At 46.4% G+C, this 16,709-nt stretch overlaps 1 protein-coding gene across 1 annotated transcript in view; it reads left to right on the top strand.

Moving 5' to 3' along the window:
• LOC119381932 (glutamate receptor ionotropic, kainate 2-like) overlaps window positions 1-14,738 on the top strand; it is a 33,420-nt gene extending 18,682 nt beyond the window's left edge. Inside the window, exons 4-10 of the mRNA XM_037649681.2 lie at window positions 3,590-3,751; window positions 4,147-4,294; window positions 4,949-5,166; window positions 6,363-6,652; window positions 9,603-9,799; window positions 14,133-14,287; window positions 14,724-14,738. Of these exons, the coding sequence (XP_037505609.1) occupies window positions 3,590-3,751; window positions 4,147-4,294; window positions 4,949-5,166; window positions 6,363-6,652; window positions 9,603-9,799; window positions 14,133-14,287; window positions 14,724-14,738 (1,185 nt within the window). The remainder of the gene's footprint in view (window positions 1-3,589; window positions 3,752-4,146; window positions 4,295-4,948; window positions 5,167-6,362; window positions 6,653-9,602; window positions 9,800-14,132; window positions 14,288-14,723) is intronic.
• Window positions 14,739-16,709: the final 1,971 nt, after the last annotated feature.

Here is a 16,709-nt window from a genome sequence, read left to right as displayed (position 1 = left end):
AGCAGCACCTCAACCAGATGTCACGGTGTCGTGACTTCGATGAAGACAGCAGTCAGCGTGTCGAGATGAAACCGTTTATTTGGCCGAACTTGTGGCCGGGAAACGAAAACTACAGCAATACACGTTGTACACTGATAGCGGCGAACTGAGCGTCGGCCGTCGATAATCTGCTCATGGCTGGGACGCGCCGTATTTTACACGTCGCGCATCGAACTTTCCAGTCTTATCACTGGTGGTCGCAGAAGCTTCGGAACAATCCAGACTATTCGCGTCCTGCGCGCTATCTTAACAAAATAATCTACTACAATCGCGAAGCTTCTCGAGCACTGCGGCGCCGACAGCGTCGAGCGTTGATAACCGTCCTTGCTGGTCAAACCCAAATACATAGAAATAAAACAAGAACTGGGCGTGGCAATATCTATGTATATATAAATAAAAGCCCCAAATAAAAATAATTTAAAAGAAAAAAATTCCCAAGCCCTCGACCAGGGTTTCGAAACTGCGACCCTTCGCTCCGCAGCTCGCTGTTGTAGAAAATTACACCATGCCTTTTTTTTTCTTTATTGTCGGTAACGTCACGTGTACATCAATAACAGACACCACTTGCAGTAATAAACAATGCTACAAGAATGTGTCAAGACGAAAAAAAGATACGGGATTGGCTTTTTTTAAAATTCCTTAAGGTATGCCAGAAGTTCAACCCTGGCCAGCCAGTCAGGAACAAAGTCTTGTTATTGGAGCACATCTATGAATTGAACAATGCTCTCACGAAAAAGCAGACGTGCAGGCCGCCTGTCAGGGTCGCAGTGAAATCCGGCCATTCTCGCCCGCCATAAGCAGTGGAGTCCAAGAAGCATAATAAGCTCAAAAGGCATTCTATCCTCGTTTTCTATCTGCAAAAACCTGATTCCAAGTGGATGCAGAGGAAACTCTTTCTTCAGCGTTCTTGTAAAACATCCCAGAAGTAGACCCCTTCCCAACAGTGCAAAAATACGTGATCTACTGTCTCCGGATTTCTACAGATAAAACAATGAGAACCCCACGGCATGTAAAAACCCCGTTCTTCCAAGAAGGTCCGCACTGGTACAGCATTCTGCCGTTAGTACCATGGAGAACGAATGAGGGATGGCGTAATTTTTAAATTACATTCAATTACGCCATGCCTCATTCGTTCTCCAGGATACTAACGGCAGAATTCAAACGCACGCGGCTTTGGGTGAAACGCGCGGGACGCCACACGGGGCGAAATTAAAATTGTGTGAGACGCGAGAAATGTTGCGTCTTTGCCCGCGCTGTGTTTGCGTCGTATTGCTGGCGACCCACACTAGTTTTCTATTTTGGGGCTGTAGCGCCACGCCGCTCGGCGTCAGTCGGCCAGGGAAAAAGAAAACCGTCCCGTGGCTTGTGGTGGTGCGAGCTAGTGGGAACGCTTTGACTCTTCTAGACTTATGCCACAGGAGGGAATAAACGAGTCGGCCGAACCAGAACCGCAGTATATATGTTACGCTGCGACCAGAATCCTGAGGCTAAAATTACAGTGCAAACGCACAAGACACCCACGAAGAAAATAAACGTACGACACAAGCGCTGACTAACAGCTCCTTTAATCTTTCATACGCCAATGCATAAATATAAGCCCAAGGCAAGCTTACCGCACATGCGCACACAACAATAGCTCTCAACCAAAGCGTGTAACAAGGATGATAGCGTATTAGATACGCGAAGACATGAAATCATATTCAGGTGGGTGCTGGGACAAAGAAGTAAAGAGCGGCGAGTAACATGTCTATGGCTGGCGAGGCACGGCCAGCCAGGCGGTAGTCATCCTAGCAGCGGTCGGAGCTTTAAGGCCACGCGCAGATACACAGCGGAACTCGCTCGACTAGGCCAGTTTTGGAGACTAGTTTTGGAGAGATGTTAGGTCTTCTTTAAGTAGCGCCGATTACGTCCGCAGCGAAATTGGAGAGTGGCTTACTCCAGCAACTCCTGCATACGAGATAACAAGTACACAAAGCTGGCAACCAAGCAGATCTTCACCCTCCGTGCGAACGCGCGTCCTGACTCCATTCTTCTGGCTCGCTGCGGCGTAAACCGCGGGCAGCGAGACTAGCAGCCGAAAACCGTGTGGGATTTACATCCGATGACATACCCTAACTCCGTGTCAACCCGGGCTACGACGCATACCGGCAGGTGGAATCGAACCCGCCCACCTTCCGCCCATGTGGCAACAGCTAAGCTCGGCCCTTGTTGGGCGTCCACACGAACGGTATTTAATGTGAGTCTATTTGGGAGTTTTGGGCTTTCAAGATCGTGAGTCCCTGTTGGCAGAAAGGAGTGAGAATAAGGTAGATTGACTTGGCTTTATCCGCTTGCCTGCCGAACGAGTGAAGAAGGGATCGGTGAAAGAAAGAGATAGAAAGGCAGCTGACAAATGAGGTAAGCCTAGCTACAGGAACTGTGCTAGCAGGACGACCGTGTGGATAGTTTCTCGGGCTTCAGTGAAGCATTTACAGGAGTTTACACAAAGGAGACGCTCGTAGCTATTTTGTTGCCTGTTGTCGACCTTTGAAAAAGAGGAAGACCTGAAGACGCTGGACAAAGGAAGGGAGGAAAATGAACCGCAGTTCCCTAATAACCACAGTTTCGCCGCGAGGGCCAAGCAATCGATGGGGCAGCAGCAAAACTGGAATATTATGCAATGTAACGCTAACAGCTAACTCAACCGATATGGCGTAACTCAACAAAACGCTGGCATAAGTAAACGTGGCCGGTGCAGAGAGAGAATGTACCTTCGTGCTGCCTATCTCCTCAACGCGAACTGAATCACGAGAACACAGCAGGTAATTAATACTTTTCTGTAGGGGTAGTGACACTGATAAGCTGCTACTTCTGTTGCTCCAGCGAGGTGAAGGCCGTAGTCAGGAGGAGTACGCCTTGCCTTGAAGGCAAACCTTGCATTTGTCTTGCCCAAATGAAATACATTAAAATATGAACAAAGGATTACTTGATTCGAAAACTAACATCAATAAAATGTCTGCCTACATATCCAAATCAGACGCTCAAGTTTCAGAGCTAGATCTTCTGCTGCACTGGGAACACCCGCAACTATCGTATCAGGCATTCTGAACAGACCTGTTTTATTAGTACGCGTGACTAATATAACAGGCATCAAGGGAGCTCAAGTTTCTGGAACTATTATTCAACTATTGCAAAAACAGCAGTGTTTAAGCAACACACTAAGTACTTTAAACATCAGCAACAAACAATTGTTAGTTCAAGGGCCGGAATTTTTCCCGCTCTAATTCTCCCCCCCCCCCCCCGCCATTGGGAAAAATGTCGACGTGGCTCTCCGCGGCTGACGACGCAAGTTGATGAACGCTGAGATGCGAAGATGACTTCATCGAAGCTGAGCTCGCGAACAAAATAAAGAAATCAGCTAGGGGATGATGGTTCGCTTCCCCTTGCTTATCTTGAGGTGGTAACCAAGATAAGCAACTAGGGCTTATCATGAAATCGGCTCGCACCCCGCAGCCGACTGTCATAACGTTGATATTGTGTAGCATAACCGGTGCACGTTTGATCGTTTCAGATGTCTGATTTGGCACTGGGACCTTTAGTCATGACTTACGGTCGTTCTCTAGTCACCACATTCAGCTCCCAAGTGACTACCGACTACCTGACCATCTTGGCCGGCTTTCCCAACGTCATTCATGCAAGCATCTTCGGCACACTGATGGCCTTTGAGTTGAAGGTGAACTGACACACCGGTTTCAATACGTGCATCCTTCGTTATTTCACATGCGTATTTCAGATTTATTTTGAAAAATCACGTTTTATAGTTAATCGCGTGGAAACTGTGCATAAATTTACAACGATATCAACATTTCCCATGACAATGATTCAGATATAAATATTTACAAATTTACTTCCAAATTCTGCGAATAGGTTTTTCTTTTCGTAGGAAAAAGAAAGCAAAGGCTAAATTAGAACCTTCCTAACTTGTTACACAGAAAGAAAGCGTTTAAATCGGATATCATGGAATGGATTACTTTTTATGAAACCGTTAGTGCGACACTTGTGACTGTGACTGTGTACTGCATTGAGAACTTGCGTGTTGCTATGTGAACGGCAACGACTTTCTGGCAGGTGTGGCTGGCTCTGCTTGCTTCCCTGCTGTTCTGCTTCTCCACAGCCGTGATGTTCGACTTAATTTCACAAAGGAAGATGGGCACTCCCATCCGGGACATCTTGCTGGCAAACTGGTGGACGTATTTTTCTGTCCTGTTCAACGAAGGTGAGGCCAACACTACAGTGTACATAAACAACTTTACAGACACGTGTTCCAAATCCCGCTTCTGGGACATTGCTGAAGCAGTTTCATTTGTCTAGGTTCATTATTGCAAGATCTCTAGATGGAAATGGTTTTACTGACGCAAAAGCAACTTATGAAACAAGCGAAGCTTCTGAGCAGCGCGTTGCAGTGCTGATTCGTATTTACCATTCTTCGAATGGCAGCACAATTACAGAGCTAAGGAGTAGCCGGCGCCTTATTTGTGTGCCAGCATCTCTTTACATCATGTCAATAAATAAAAAAAAGATAGTCGCACTACTAATGCAGAGTTCAGCCCCTCGGCAATAAAGGAATGGAATGTCTTATGCTTCACCGTTTGTTCTGCGTTATAGTTTGCGGGATGGATATTCCCTATGCACAGAGCATCTCAAATCATCCATAGAGTATCGTTCACTCTTCAAACTATACTACGCTCTATTCAGTTCTGTATTCGAGAGAAGAACAAACATCAGATGGAAGATGTATCGGCTATCGGTTGTAAGAACGTGGTGACTGTAAGGCTGTTCCGTCTGGCGGATGTGAACGGGACGTGAATGGGACGTGACTGTTGTAAAATCCGCAACCGGTGACCGATGCCCATCTTTTGCTTCCTCGCAGCCGCGCCACGACCACCACGTGGTACGCCTTCCAGGATCGTATTCGCCATGTGGTGGCTGACAGTGGTTGTGCTCATGAACGCTTTCACGGGCCACATGAAGGCTACAATGATGGTACGACGCGAGCCCGACCGCATCGATTCCATGAAGGACCTCGCTAAGCATAGCCATATGAAGACATTTGTGTGGAAGGGCAGTGCCTACGAGTCGCTGCTTAAGGTATGTGTGAAAACATATATATATATATGCGAGCGTTTTCCTATTAGCATACTTTTTTCACTTTCGCATGGAGAAGGCCGCAAAAGTCAATTTGTTCTTCTTGAAGGCGAGTGCGTAAAAGAAGCTCTACTCTGTCCTTTCTCGGCGACTGCGCAAACAAAGATTCCTGCTTTAATATTTTTGTGATAATTACTTATCTATTCTTACTTCTTTCCCTTTCCGTAAGCGCAGAATCGCCAACCATGCACGTCATTAATTAACCTCCCTAACTTTCCCTCTCCTTTATGTTTTCCCTAAGACGCCGTTACGTTGTTTTTATAAATAGTTCATGAATTTTTAATGCAGATTTTACTGCTTATTTTGCATAGTTGTGCTAATGAGCCTTGTTCAACGGAGAGGAGGTGTTCAACGAACAACTCAATACGATATGCATTTCCGGTATAAGTAACTATTTCCTTGCATTTCAGCCAATGCCGCTTAAGTGCACTTTTCCTCTTTGCGTAAAATACACATTTCAATTCGCCGATACATACATATTTCTTCTTCGCCTTCGTCGTTGTCCCTGAAGCACTTAGTAGCCGCACCTACTGCTTTAACCGAGATTTACCTCGGAAGCCAAAGAGCACTGTTTTTTTAAAAGGACCCCGAAACAACCTTTCAAAATACAAAGAACGAACACATTATTCTCTCTGGGCGTTTCCCGTCTTTTCGGCGCAGTTCGCGAGTCCCGCAGCTTCTGAACGTGATGTCATGAGGGTATAAGCTCTCAGTTAGTCCATATACGAGGAATACAAGTTGTGAATTGTCCCTAACCCTGCTTTGCCATGTAGTCGCACGCCCCTTCTGCCTCGTCTCGCATGACTATCGTGCGCGATCGAGTGATTTCACATCGTTTATGCACTTACGATTGCGCAAGCGGACATATAACAACGTGTAGCCGAAAAACGCGAAATCCTATTACGCTCAACGCTTAGCGTGGGCATTGTCCACGTGTTTTATAAAGAAATAACAGGCGAGCAGGAGACAGCGCCGGTAGAAAGGGTAGATAAGGCGAGAAAGAAACCAATCTTCGTCTTTGACCCCGGAGTGATTTAGGGGCACTTTAAGTACATCGCAGTATACTTTCTTTTCGTGTTTGGCTCCTTGTACGCAACATCTTTGGCTCCGCTTATACGCAAACATCTTTGGTGTCCCAGAATTCGCTGAATATACCCGAGTACCAGGCCGTATGGAGAATGGTCGTTCGCTGCAACGGCACCATCGAAACCAAGTCACTCTACTCCAGATCCAACCTCATCGAAGTTCAGCGAGGAGTCGCGGCCATAGTCGGCGACGCAACCACGATGCGCTACCACGTGGCCACAAACTGTGGCGTGTTGAGGCACGGCACCTTCTACTTCTCGAAAGAGCAGTTCTTCCCGCACAAGTATGCCGTGGCGCTCAACCGCTACGAAGACCCAGCTTTCGTCGCCGCGATCAACCAACGGTCAGTCGCACGTATGGCTCTCGCCTTGACAGTAACAATTCGTTGCTAAGCTTTAAGCAGGCTAACAACACTCGTTATTTCCATTGTGGGGCCCTCTCCATTCCTCCTTGTTCGACGTGGAGGCGGCAGCATCTGCTAAACAGTCGTGTGGTTCCGGCGGAGAGCTGAGTTCCATGGCTTCAAGACAATGCGATCACGGCTCGAGCTGGAATGCGCGCGTTATGCGAAGGGTTCCAGCGCTCCGCCGGCGCCACCGAGAACCACAGACTGAACGGCTGCTTACCGGATGTAGTTTCCAGGGGCGTAGCCAAAAATTCTTTTCGGAGTGGGGACGTTCAGCCATACTTTATGTATGTTCGTGCGTTTGTATGTGTGCATGCATATATACGCAAGCAGAACTGAAAATTTGGGGGGGGTTGAACACCCCCACCCTTCTGGCTACGTCCCTGGTAGGTACCACGTGCCGCGAACGCTCTCGCACTCACCGTCGCCCTCATTTCCAGCAGCTACGCACTCCGAGTACAGCGTACCCAAGGTGAAGCAGTGCACATGCAACCGCGCACGTATTCAAAATATAGGCCACAAAACCTTAATCAGTGAAGTCCACGCCATCAGGATAGTTGTTGAACCGTCCTGTCCGTCGTACCACTTGCACCTCTTAGCCGCACAAACGTTTTTCTGCCTCTGAAAGACTAACGCCACGTATTCAGCGCTTTCCGAATCGCCTGGCCGAAGTGCGCGCCACAGCCGTAGACTTGATGGTGTGTAAAAAACGACGACGCCGAAATGAACTGTGCAGATAAGTGTGCATGATGACGAACCACATTTTCTTATGCGAGAACACTGTTGAGAAAAAACGCCGTTTTTTTTTAACACGATAGTGTTTTATGCCGGGGTACAACGACACTTCACTGACGTAGTTCCATCACGGATATGACGTTCGTAAAAGGTACACTAACGCAGAAGAAGGAAAAATAACTAGAAAAAAAAAGTTCGCCGCCGGGAATCGAACCCCAGGATCCCTCGGTCCGCGACGATAGGCGCCCGGCACTCCACCGATCACGCCACGGACGCGCATGCACGAGGCTCTACAAACGCGCCTTATACCTCTCACACATTCTCGCACGGTGGTCTCTGTTGGCATGGTAGCCGGGGCTAGAGCGCAGGAAGCATATCCTAAAGGAGCCATATACAGTAACTCTAGCCGGTGCGGGGCGGTGCCGCCATGTGTGAGCGGTGAAATGAAGTATTGCGTCATGGCACTAACGAACGCCGATAGAGAGCGACTTGGCGACGACGCAGGCCGAGCGTCTCGAGGTCTTGATGCCAGCGAGGAGCGCTGGCCGCGCTTGCATCGAAGAGTCGCCCTAGGCGCAGTTACGTTCTTTGCCTTTCGCTTCGTGTTAGCGTGCGACGGCTCGTTGTTGGAGTGCGCCAACGATGTTTCTCCACCGCCTACTGCTTCCAGTGTGATAGCACCGCCTAATAAAACCAATAAAACTGCAGCAATAAGCACCGCAGAAAGGCAACGATGTCGACGCGCGCATGTCGTGCCTTCGTGCATGTCGTGCCTTTGAGGAGCGAGACAGACGCACCAGGACGTGGAATGCCGTCGCGCGTTCGCCGTTGAAGCTACGAATCTCTGCCTCCCGTGTTGCTGAAGCGCATTGTGGTAGTGTATGCAAAGCGCAGTCGTAGGTTACCCTATAACAAGGGAGCGCACATCATGCCGTGTGTCTCCTCAATTAACAACGCTTTGAAGAAGTGCACATCGAGTACCACTGTTTATTATGTGCTTGTTGACGCCATGTTTGCGTGGGATTCACGATATGCTGCGCCCAGGTATACGTTAACAACTTCAGCTACCACAACGGTGATCATGGGCGGTAGTTGTCGCGATAGAAATGTACCACTAAACGTCAACGTGGGTGCATCCACGTCAAACGGTGCTATAGCTGCCCAACATCAATAGACATTGTACAAGCCAATGCACAATAAACAATAGACTACTTCTGTGACGAAACGTTTCACACTCGAGTTATGCCGATTCCTACGGCAGAGGTATCGGCCATGTTTTAGGGGCGAAGCTCCTTAAAGCGGCACCCGTTCGTCCCTCGTAGTGCGTAACCAGTCGTAACGCTAGTACCAGATCTTGACCTCCAAGGTGGTGCCGGTGGGAGATTTCTCCTGCGCGTTGTTGAACAATAAAAAAATTCGCAGCGTGCGCGTTAACTAAAAGCCGAATTCTGTCTCTCATTCCCCATTAGCAGCCATTGGCATGTTCCAGTAGGAAACGTTAGTAGAAGTAGAAGTGTAAGTGTTAGCTAAAAGCCGACTTCTGTCTCTCATTCCCATTAGCAGCCATTGTTTACCTCCAAGGTAGTGCCTGGTGAGATTTCTCCTGTGCGTGATTAAACAATAAAAATTTTGTTCAAAACGCCGTTGATTGATGAAATAAACCAACGAAAGACGCCAGATGTTTTCTAAAAGCAAAACGAAAAGACGCCAGATGTTTCTAAAGCAAAACGAAAAGACGCCAGCTGCTTAACGAAAGACGCCAGATGTTTTCTAAAGCAATGGTTTTCTAAACAATGAAAATTCACAGCGTACATGTAAAATTAAAGTGAGCTGCAAGTCGTCGTAACTCTCATCGAACCTTTAGTATAAACGCGCCCGATCTCACGTCGGTGATGATGTACTGGGCAGAATTCACGGAAGATTCACGGTTTACCGATGAACCTCCGCAGCTTCGCCCACTCATCATCATTCACTCCGTGGATATGCTGTGATTTTTTTTTGTTTTTTTTTGTCTCTTCCTAAACGCCACATGCCATCTTTGAGCGTCGTTATTAGTCTAGAGGTGCTGCAGACGTTCGCACTATTTCGCAGCTTTGCGCTAATGTGATCACTCTATATGTTAAGAGCACACCACTTCCATTTCCGAGACCAGCATCAGCTGGACGGTGGAGAGCGGCTTGCTGGACGGCTGGATGGAGGAGCAATATGGTGACTGGCGCAAGTGCTCCGCCGGCTCAGATGATGTGTACAAGCCCCTGTCGCTGTTCGAGGCGCAGTCCATCTTCGTCATCTACCTCATGTTCAGCGCCGCGGCAGCCATTGGATTCCTAGGCGAGCTTCTTGTTGGTGGTAAAGAACGGCTTCCCATATTTTACAGTTTAGAAATAGCATAAACGAGATTCCATTTGGGCTGTGTGAACGTTGAACCGAGGCATTCGAATCACATTTGGAAACACGGCTTCTTCGGCACCTAATAGGAAGCGATGTGACCAGCAATGCACAGAACAGAGAAACAGCCGCCAAAAAATCTATCGTAATGTCATTAACCAATTAACCCACCTTAGAATGAATTATTTCAAAGAGAACAGTGCCCTGAGAAACTTAAGTGCTGTAGTTGCCTGAGAACCACTGATAATATTTATCCATTTATTTAGGTATTTATTTACCCACCGCCATAAGGATTTACAGCGGGGGAGGGTAGACATAAAGAACAAGAAAGAACATACTTTGTCAGCCACACAACCAGTAAAGCACAGTGAAAGAGGAGCACGAATAGAAGACGCTTTCTCGTGATGAGTACCCACACTACCAAACGCCAGGTCAGGGCACCTCTCGCCATTAGGAAAGCCAGTAAGGCGGGTCCGCCTGCGCTGGCGATCCACTTCAATACCTCTCACATTGGGGACAGACGCTATACCACTTCCTAAACTGGTTTGCGAAGGACCAAAATGACACTCTAAAGTATAAGCAGGGCCATATTATGAATAATTTCAATGACATAGTCAGGGTGGCAGTGGAGCTCTGCTCTTAAGTATATAGTTCGCAAATAAGTCATTCATCTTCGATTGAAAGAAAAGTCGAGCAAGACACGGAAGTTCCATATGTAATTGCCGACGAGGTTACAAAGGCCGTACGCGATATGAAGCGCAGAAAAGCGGCCGGAGATTACGGAATAAGAGCCAATTTGATTAAAGATAGAGGGGGTTCTGACGGCAGGAACTTGCGACACCAACCACTCAGTGCCGCAAAGCATCAAAAGTACCAGTGAGCTGGAAACATGCCAATATTTTATTAATACACCTCAAAGGAAACACAAGAGACTTGTAGAACTCTAAGCCCATCAGCTTACTTCCGGTGATATGCAAAATATTTACGAAGGTAATTTCACACAGGATAAAATAGACACGACTTTAACCAACCTAGTGAGCAAGCCGATTTCAGTAAATGATGTTCTACGACGAATCACAGCTATCAATCAGGTAATTGAGAATTAAATATACTGAATACAACAAACTCCTTTATTTAACTTTTATAGATTATGAAAAGGCCTTCGACTCAGTAAAGATACCAGAAATCTGCAGCACACCAAGTCACGAGGAGTACCTGAAACGCACTTAAATAGCCTAGCTGACATCTACAGCCACCTTGCATTTGCACGAAAAAAAAAACAATAAAATTACAATTGAAAAAGGAGTAAGCCGGGGTTATGATCTCTCCAATGCTGTTCACTGCATACTTTTTCTCTCCTCCTCTCTAACTTTCCTCCCCCCCCTTCCCCAGTGCAGGGTAGCCTACCGGGCTCATCCCTGGACCCTGGTTAACCTCCCCGCCTTTCTTTTATTTTTATTGTCTCTCTCACTCTCTAGACGTATTCGAACAACTACACTAGGAAGAAGCAGGAATAAAAATAACGGAGCATAGCTCAAAAACTTGCGTTTTGCAGATGGCATAGTGCTCTCAATTAACAATGACCATGAGTCGCTAAAAATGATTGAGGACTTAAACCAATAAAGCATTAAACCAGGGCTAAAATAAGCACGATGAAGACAAACATAATCCACAAATGCATGGCGAATGAGAAAGAGTTCACGATTGGAAACTCACCATGGGACTATTCGAGAATATGTATCATTGGTCAATTACTAACAAGGGAGGCCAATTGCGAAAAGGAAATTCACCGAAGAATAGGGATGGGCTGGCGCGCATACGGCGGACCCTCCCATATAATGTCAGGCAATCTGCCACTGCGATTAAAGCAAAAAGTATACAATCAGTGCATACTGCAAGTTCTAACATATGAGGCTGAAACATGGAGGGTTAAAAGTTAACTAGAGAAAAAGTTAAATACCATGCTGCGTGCAGTGGAACGGAAAGTGGTAGGAACAACGAGATCGGAGGAAGGCAGAAATTATCAGGGAACAGAGAGGTGTAGCGAATATTTTAGTTGACATCAAGCGAAACAAATGAACCTAGGCCGCGGCCAGGCAATACGCAAGACAGACAACAGGGTGAACTGTTAGAGCAACACAATTGGTATCAAGAAGGTACCAAGGCAGAGAGTTAGGTAGAGTGATTAAATTAAGAAGTTCGCAGGGATAAAACGGAATCAGCTCGCACAGGATAGAGTAAACTGGAGATCAAGACAGGGGGTTGTGAAGCGATCCTTCGTTTCCGGTATATGTATGACAAAAAGTGGGAAAGAAATGCCAGCTGTTGATCCTAGTATAAGCAGAAAAGAGAGTGGCAATGCTGGCACGGAAGTTGTCTTCACAGCTGCACAGTAAAGGGATAGAACTTCAATCTCTCCTCAATCCTCCTATGAAGAGCTGATTTGATTTTTTTTATGCCGCTGCCTAGATTGTATCTTACACCGCTCAGTGTACAACTCAAATTTCAAAAGAGGACTTGTCAGGGGATGTTCAAGAGAAAACCTTAGCTGGGGACCAACTCTGATTTCTCTCTTCTGACAGATGTCAAACAGGCAAGTGCTTTTACAAGGGAACTTATGAACCATTTTCAATGAAATTTGTTGCTTCCTAGACAAAGAACTGAATTTGAGAGACTATAGAAAGCGGAGGTTTTGTTTAGGTTCAAGAGGATTCGCGAAAATCGGTAAGCTTTAAGAAATTTCGAAGAGTGAAATTTGCCAGTACACACCTCTGCATCGCAAACCGATAGTACAATCTAGGACCACTGAAGCAGACAAATTCGGCGTAAATTTAGACTCTATACGAAATGGCTAGGTTGCTTACAAGCAATTTGCGTAAGTGTTACGCATATTTGACAAGGAGGACCACCAGCCTAAGGAGCCATTAGTGATGTATTTCACTCTTCTAGATTGAATAAATTTAGTCAACATTGCATGCATTATGAGGTCTAGCTTATAGAATGGGGATAACGTTACTGTTGAATTACAAAGCTGTAAACTTGATGCCACTCTTTCACATATTTAGCAATTTCCGATAATTGAACTATCCACTGCCTCTCTGTCCTTGTTGCCCAAAACTGTGTCCTATGGTGAAAAACGCAAACCTTATCCGCCCGTGTGTGAGCACGCTACTGTATTTGTCGCATGACGGAATTAAATCTCTCCATAGGGACTTCGCACCGGGGCCGCCCACATAGTTTGCCATCACATGGAATAAGGCAAACTATATTAAGGCCAGTGGCCCAGGTGCTCAGCTGCTTCGTTTAGAGCTGGTACCCGTCAGCTGGTACCCGTCAAGTGTATTGATGAGTGTTGTCTTGAAAAGCAACCAGCCTGAAGAATGTGAGCAATTATAAAATGGTACAACATGCTCACATTAAATTTCATTGCGAAACTGTGCTTCGTGGCTACCCCAAAATAAAGGCTTTGAAATTTCGCTGGCTAAACTTGCTTGACTATCTTCTCCTTCTTCTTGCTCTTCTTCTTTTCATGCACTTGAGCGAAATCCATGCAAAAGTCATCATCATCAGCCTGTCTACGCCCACTGCAGGGCAAAGGCCTCTCCCATGTTCCGCCAATCAACCCGGTCCTGTGCTTTCTGCTGCCACGTAATACTTGCAAACTTCTTAATCTCATCTACCCACCTGATTTTCTGTCTCCCCCTCACGCGTTTGCCATCTCTTGGAATCCAGTCAGTTACCCTTAATGACCACCGGTTATCCTGCCGACGTGCTACGTGCCCGGCCCATATCCATTTCTTCTTCTTGATTTCAACTATGATGTCATTAACCCCCGTTTGTTCCCTGACCCACTCTGCTCTCTTCCTCTCTCTTAAGGTTACACCTATCATTTTCCTTTCCATCGCTCGCTGCGTCGTCCTCAATTTAAGTTGAACCCTCTTTGTAAGTCTCCAGGTTTCTGCTCCGTAGGTAAGTACCGGTAAGATGCAGCTGTTATATACCTTCCTCTTGAGGGATAGTGGTAGATGCAAAAGTAGGTAATAAAAAAAAGATTACCTCTTCAGTAAATGCATTTCCAGCTTCTGAGTGCAGCCCCCTGAACAGCTTCAGCAGAGTCAGTTGGACGTTTCTTTCCATGAAAATCAAATTGAGAAACACTGCCTTAACGCAGTGCACTTTTAAGCAGCTCGTTAAGGTGTCCGTTTCAATGCTGGGTTCCCCAGCAAGCCAAGCCGCGTGTCAAAGGATTCAATGAACACAACCACTTCAAACATTGGACACTCTTAATTCGCAGGGCTTCCAGTTCTGAAAAAGAAGTCAACTGTACGGATCATCGTTACAACTGAATCAGACGGATGGAAGGCAGCGCGTCGCATCATTCATCACGCACCCAGGACCGAACTGCGAGCTCGCTGGCCACAATACATAGACAATATGCAGTTCATACAAGTTGGTGAACAACGCGTGGCCTATATTAATGCGGTGTGTGCTTCAATTTATTTCTTTACATATTGCTCTTTTACAGTGCAGTTGACAGTGAAATTAAAGAGCTCGAACTTGTCATAAGAGTGTAGTTTGTAGATTGTAAATTGTAATCAGTACAGTGTTCTTTGACAGTCAAGATAGCGTTGTGTACTATGAAGTACTGCCGGTGTGTTTGAATATACAACGCCACTCGTTCTTACCAGGGGGTTCAATGCATTTTATATCAGCAGCGTACTTTACTGATAAGCAGTGTTCGGTAACCTGGGGCGATTGGTCATGAACTCACAGGGCCATTCTTACAAACGGGAGCACGTAATTGAATAGCTGCTAGGCTACCGTTCATGTATGGGCTGATCGGACGTTTCTCCTCTGTTATATAAGGTGATTTTTCTCTTTGCAGCCTTCCATGCCCTGACTTTAATCAACGCTGCATCGACTCCAGGCTCTGATACGGCGGCATCTACTAGAATAGAAACTAAGCTAGTGCCGACGAGCCAAGAATAGAAAGCGTTTTTAAATGTCAGATAAAGTAACGACCATACATGGCTGATCAGGATGCAGCTTAAGCCGAAGATATGGGGGTTTCCGGCCCAGTAGAATAAGCATATGACAGATGACGCTAGATGATAATTGTGATGGACAAGCATAAGTAATTGTGAGAGCATGCCGACCAGGATAGTAAATAACAAGAGAGACCGAAATCGATCAACGAGCCAAATACTCACGCCGGAGGCTCCTGTTTTCTTCTTCGTTTTTGTCTCTGCTGCACTGGGCGAGTAAGACATGCGCAACGACGTTAATTGATGTAAACACGCTCTTAGCAGTATCGCACGTTGTCTATTACACAAAAACAAAAACAAAATAAATGTGCACACTTACCGTACTATATATTAAATGCGAAGCATTTCTTAGCGAACCTCTGGCACTTTGAGCGTGTCTATCTACGTATCTATCTATCTATCTATCTATCTATCTATCTATCTAGCCGCCTACGTATGGGTGCTCTCATGATCGCCTCCTTAACTTGGTGTAGACCAAAATTTGCATGGGAGGGTAAGAGGATTTGACGAATATGACTGCCGGGTCATGACATGAATAACGTTAAAATCCTGTCGCGTACGTCGTCAAACCCTTTCCACTAGACACGTGTGGCACATACCCGTTTGCCACGGGCCGCGGTGTACGGGTATGCGCCACAGGTGATTGACAATTTATATCTACCCAGAAACGGCGAGAACAGACATTGGTAACTTAAATGCTAGAACGTTAAGGAAAACCAACATCGGCAGCGTTGACTCAACGAATGGAAAGAATGAAAATTAGGATCCCAGCAGGAATCGAACCCAAGCATTCTGCGTGCCAATCAGACATTCTACCACTGAACCACGCCAGGTCTATAAACAGGTTTGGAAAAACATCCTACGCAGGTGTAATATCGGTGCAACGTCAATTGGAGTTGTGGTGCTTGCTATCTAATTTTACAAGAAAGCAATAAGCACTACATGATGCTCCTACGATGTGTACTCCTACGATACAGGCGTCATATCAGATTAACGTCTGCAGTTCCAGTGTTGGCTCCGCTTTTATAGCAGTCTAATAAACATTACGTTTGTATTCCTATGATTCAGCAAGCTATATTGAAGCATTGCTCGACCCCGGAGGAATACATTAACGAACGTTACATATGATATCCACACCACCGCACCGTAACGTGCAGACCCACGAGAACGACGCAGTGTCCTCTTCATTTCTTACGAGGCTGGACAATGGCCTCATGCTGACCGAGGATGATGCCAGATTGATTGACAGCCGCTTTGTAGACTAGGCTACGTAGGCCACATACGCCCAGGTATTCGACGAATACTACAAACACCATCCACTGATGTTGGTCTACGTAGCACTATCCAGGCCTACCAGCCTCGACGGCCTATACCTCACTAACACGAAGGGTGGCTTCAGGTTCCGACATGTCGCCGGCTCTGTCGACAGACAATTTGTCGACGAAATGACCGAGGCATCCACGAATCTTAACAGCTCTACTATACCACATACTTCACTACACATTGACCCCTCGTCACCATGATCACGACCGGATCCTATAACACTTATGTCATGACCAGCTGCTGGTGCTCACTGATCACGGTGATGATGCCCTTGTTCAAGAATTGTCAAGAACGTCTTGCACACATGCACACGGTTTCGTGAAACCTGCGTGCGTTCTCGGGACACGTATAATCACTACGTATCAGCTTACCGCTTCTGGTGTTGGTAATACCCACGTTGCCATTGGCAGCGTTACCCAACCGTAAACAACTGGTTATATAACACATATACGGATCTTCAAACTATATATGTGTGCGTGTAAAATTTATACAAATCTTTAGCG

This window comes from Rhipicephalus sanguineus, chromosome 2, assembly GCF_013339695.2.
Source record: "Rhipicephalus sanguineus isolate Rsan-2018 chromosome 2, BIME_Rsan_1.4, whole genome shotgun sequence".
Classification (NCBI taxonomy): domain Eukaryota; kingdom Metazoa; phylum Arthropoda; class Arachnida; order Ixodida; family Ixodidae; genus Rhipicephalus; species Rhipicephalus sanguineus.
Note: the sequence above shows the minus strand (reverse complement) of the source record. Positions and strands in the feature narration are given on the sequence as shown.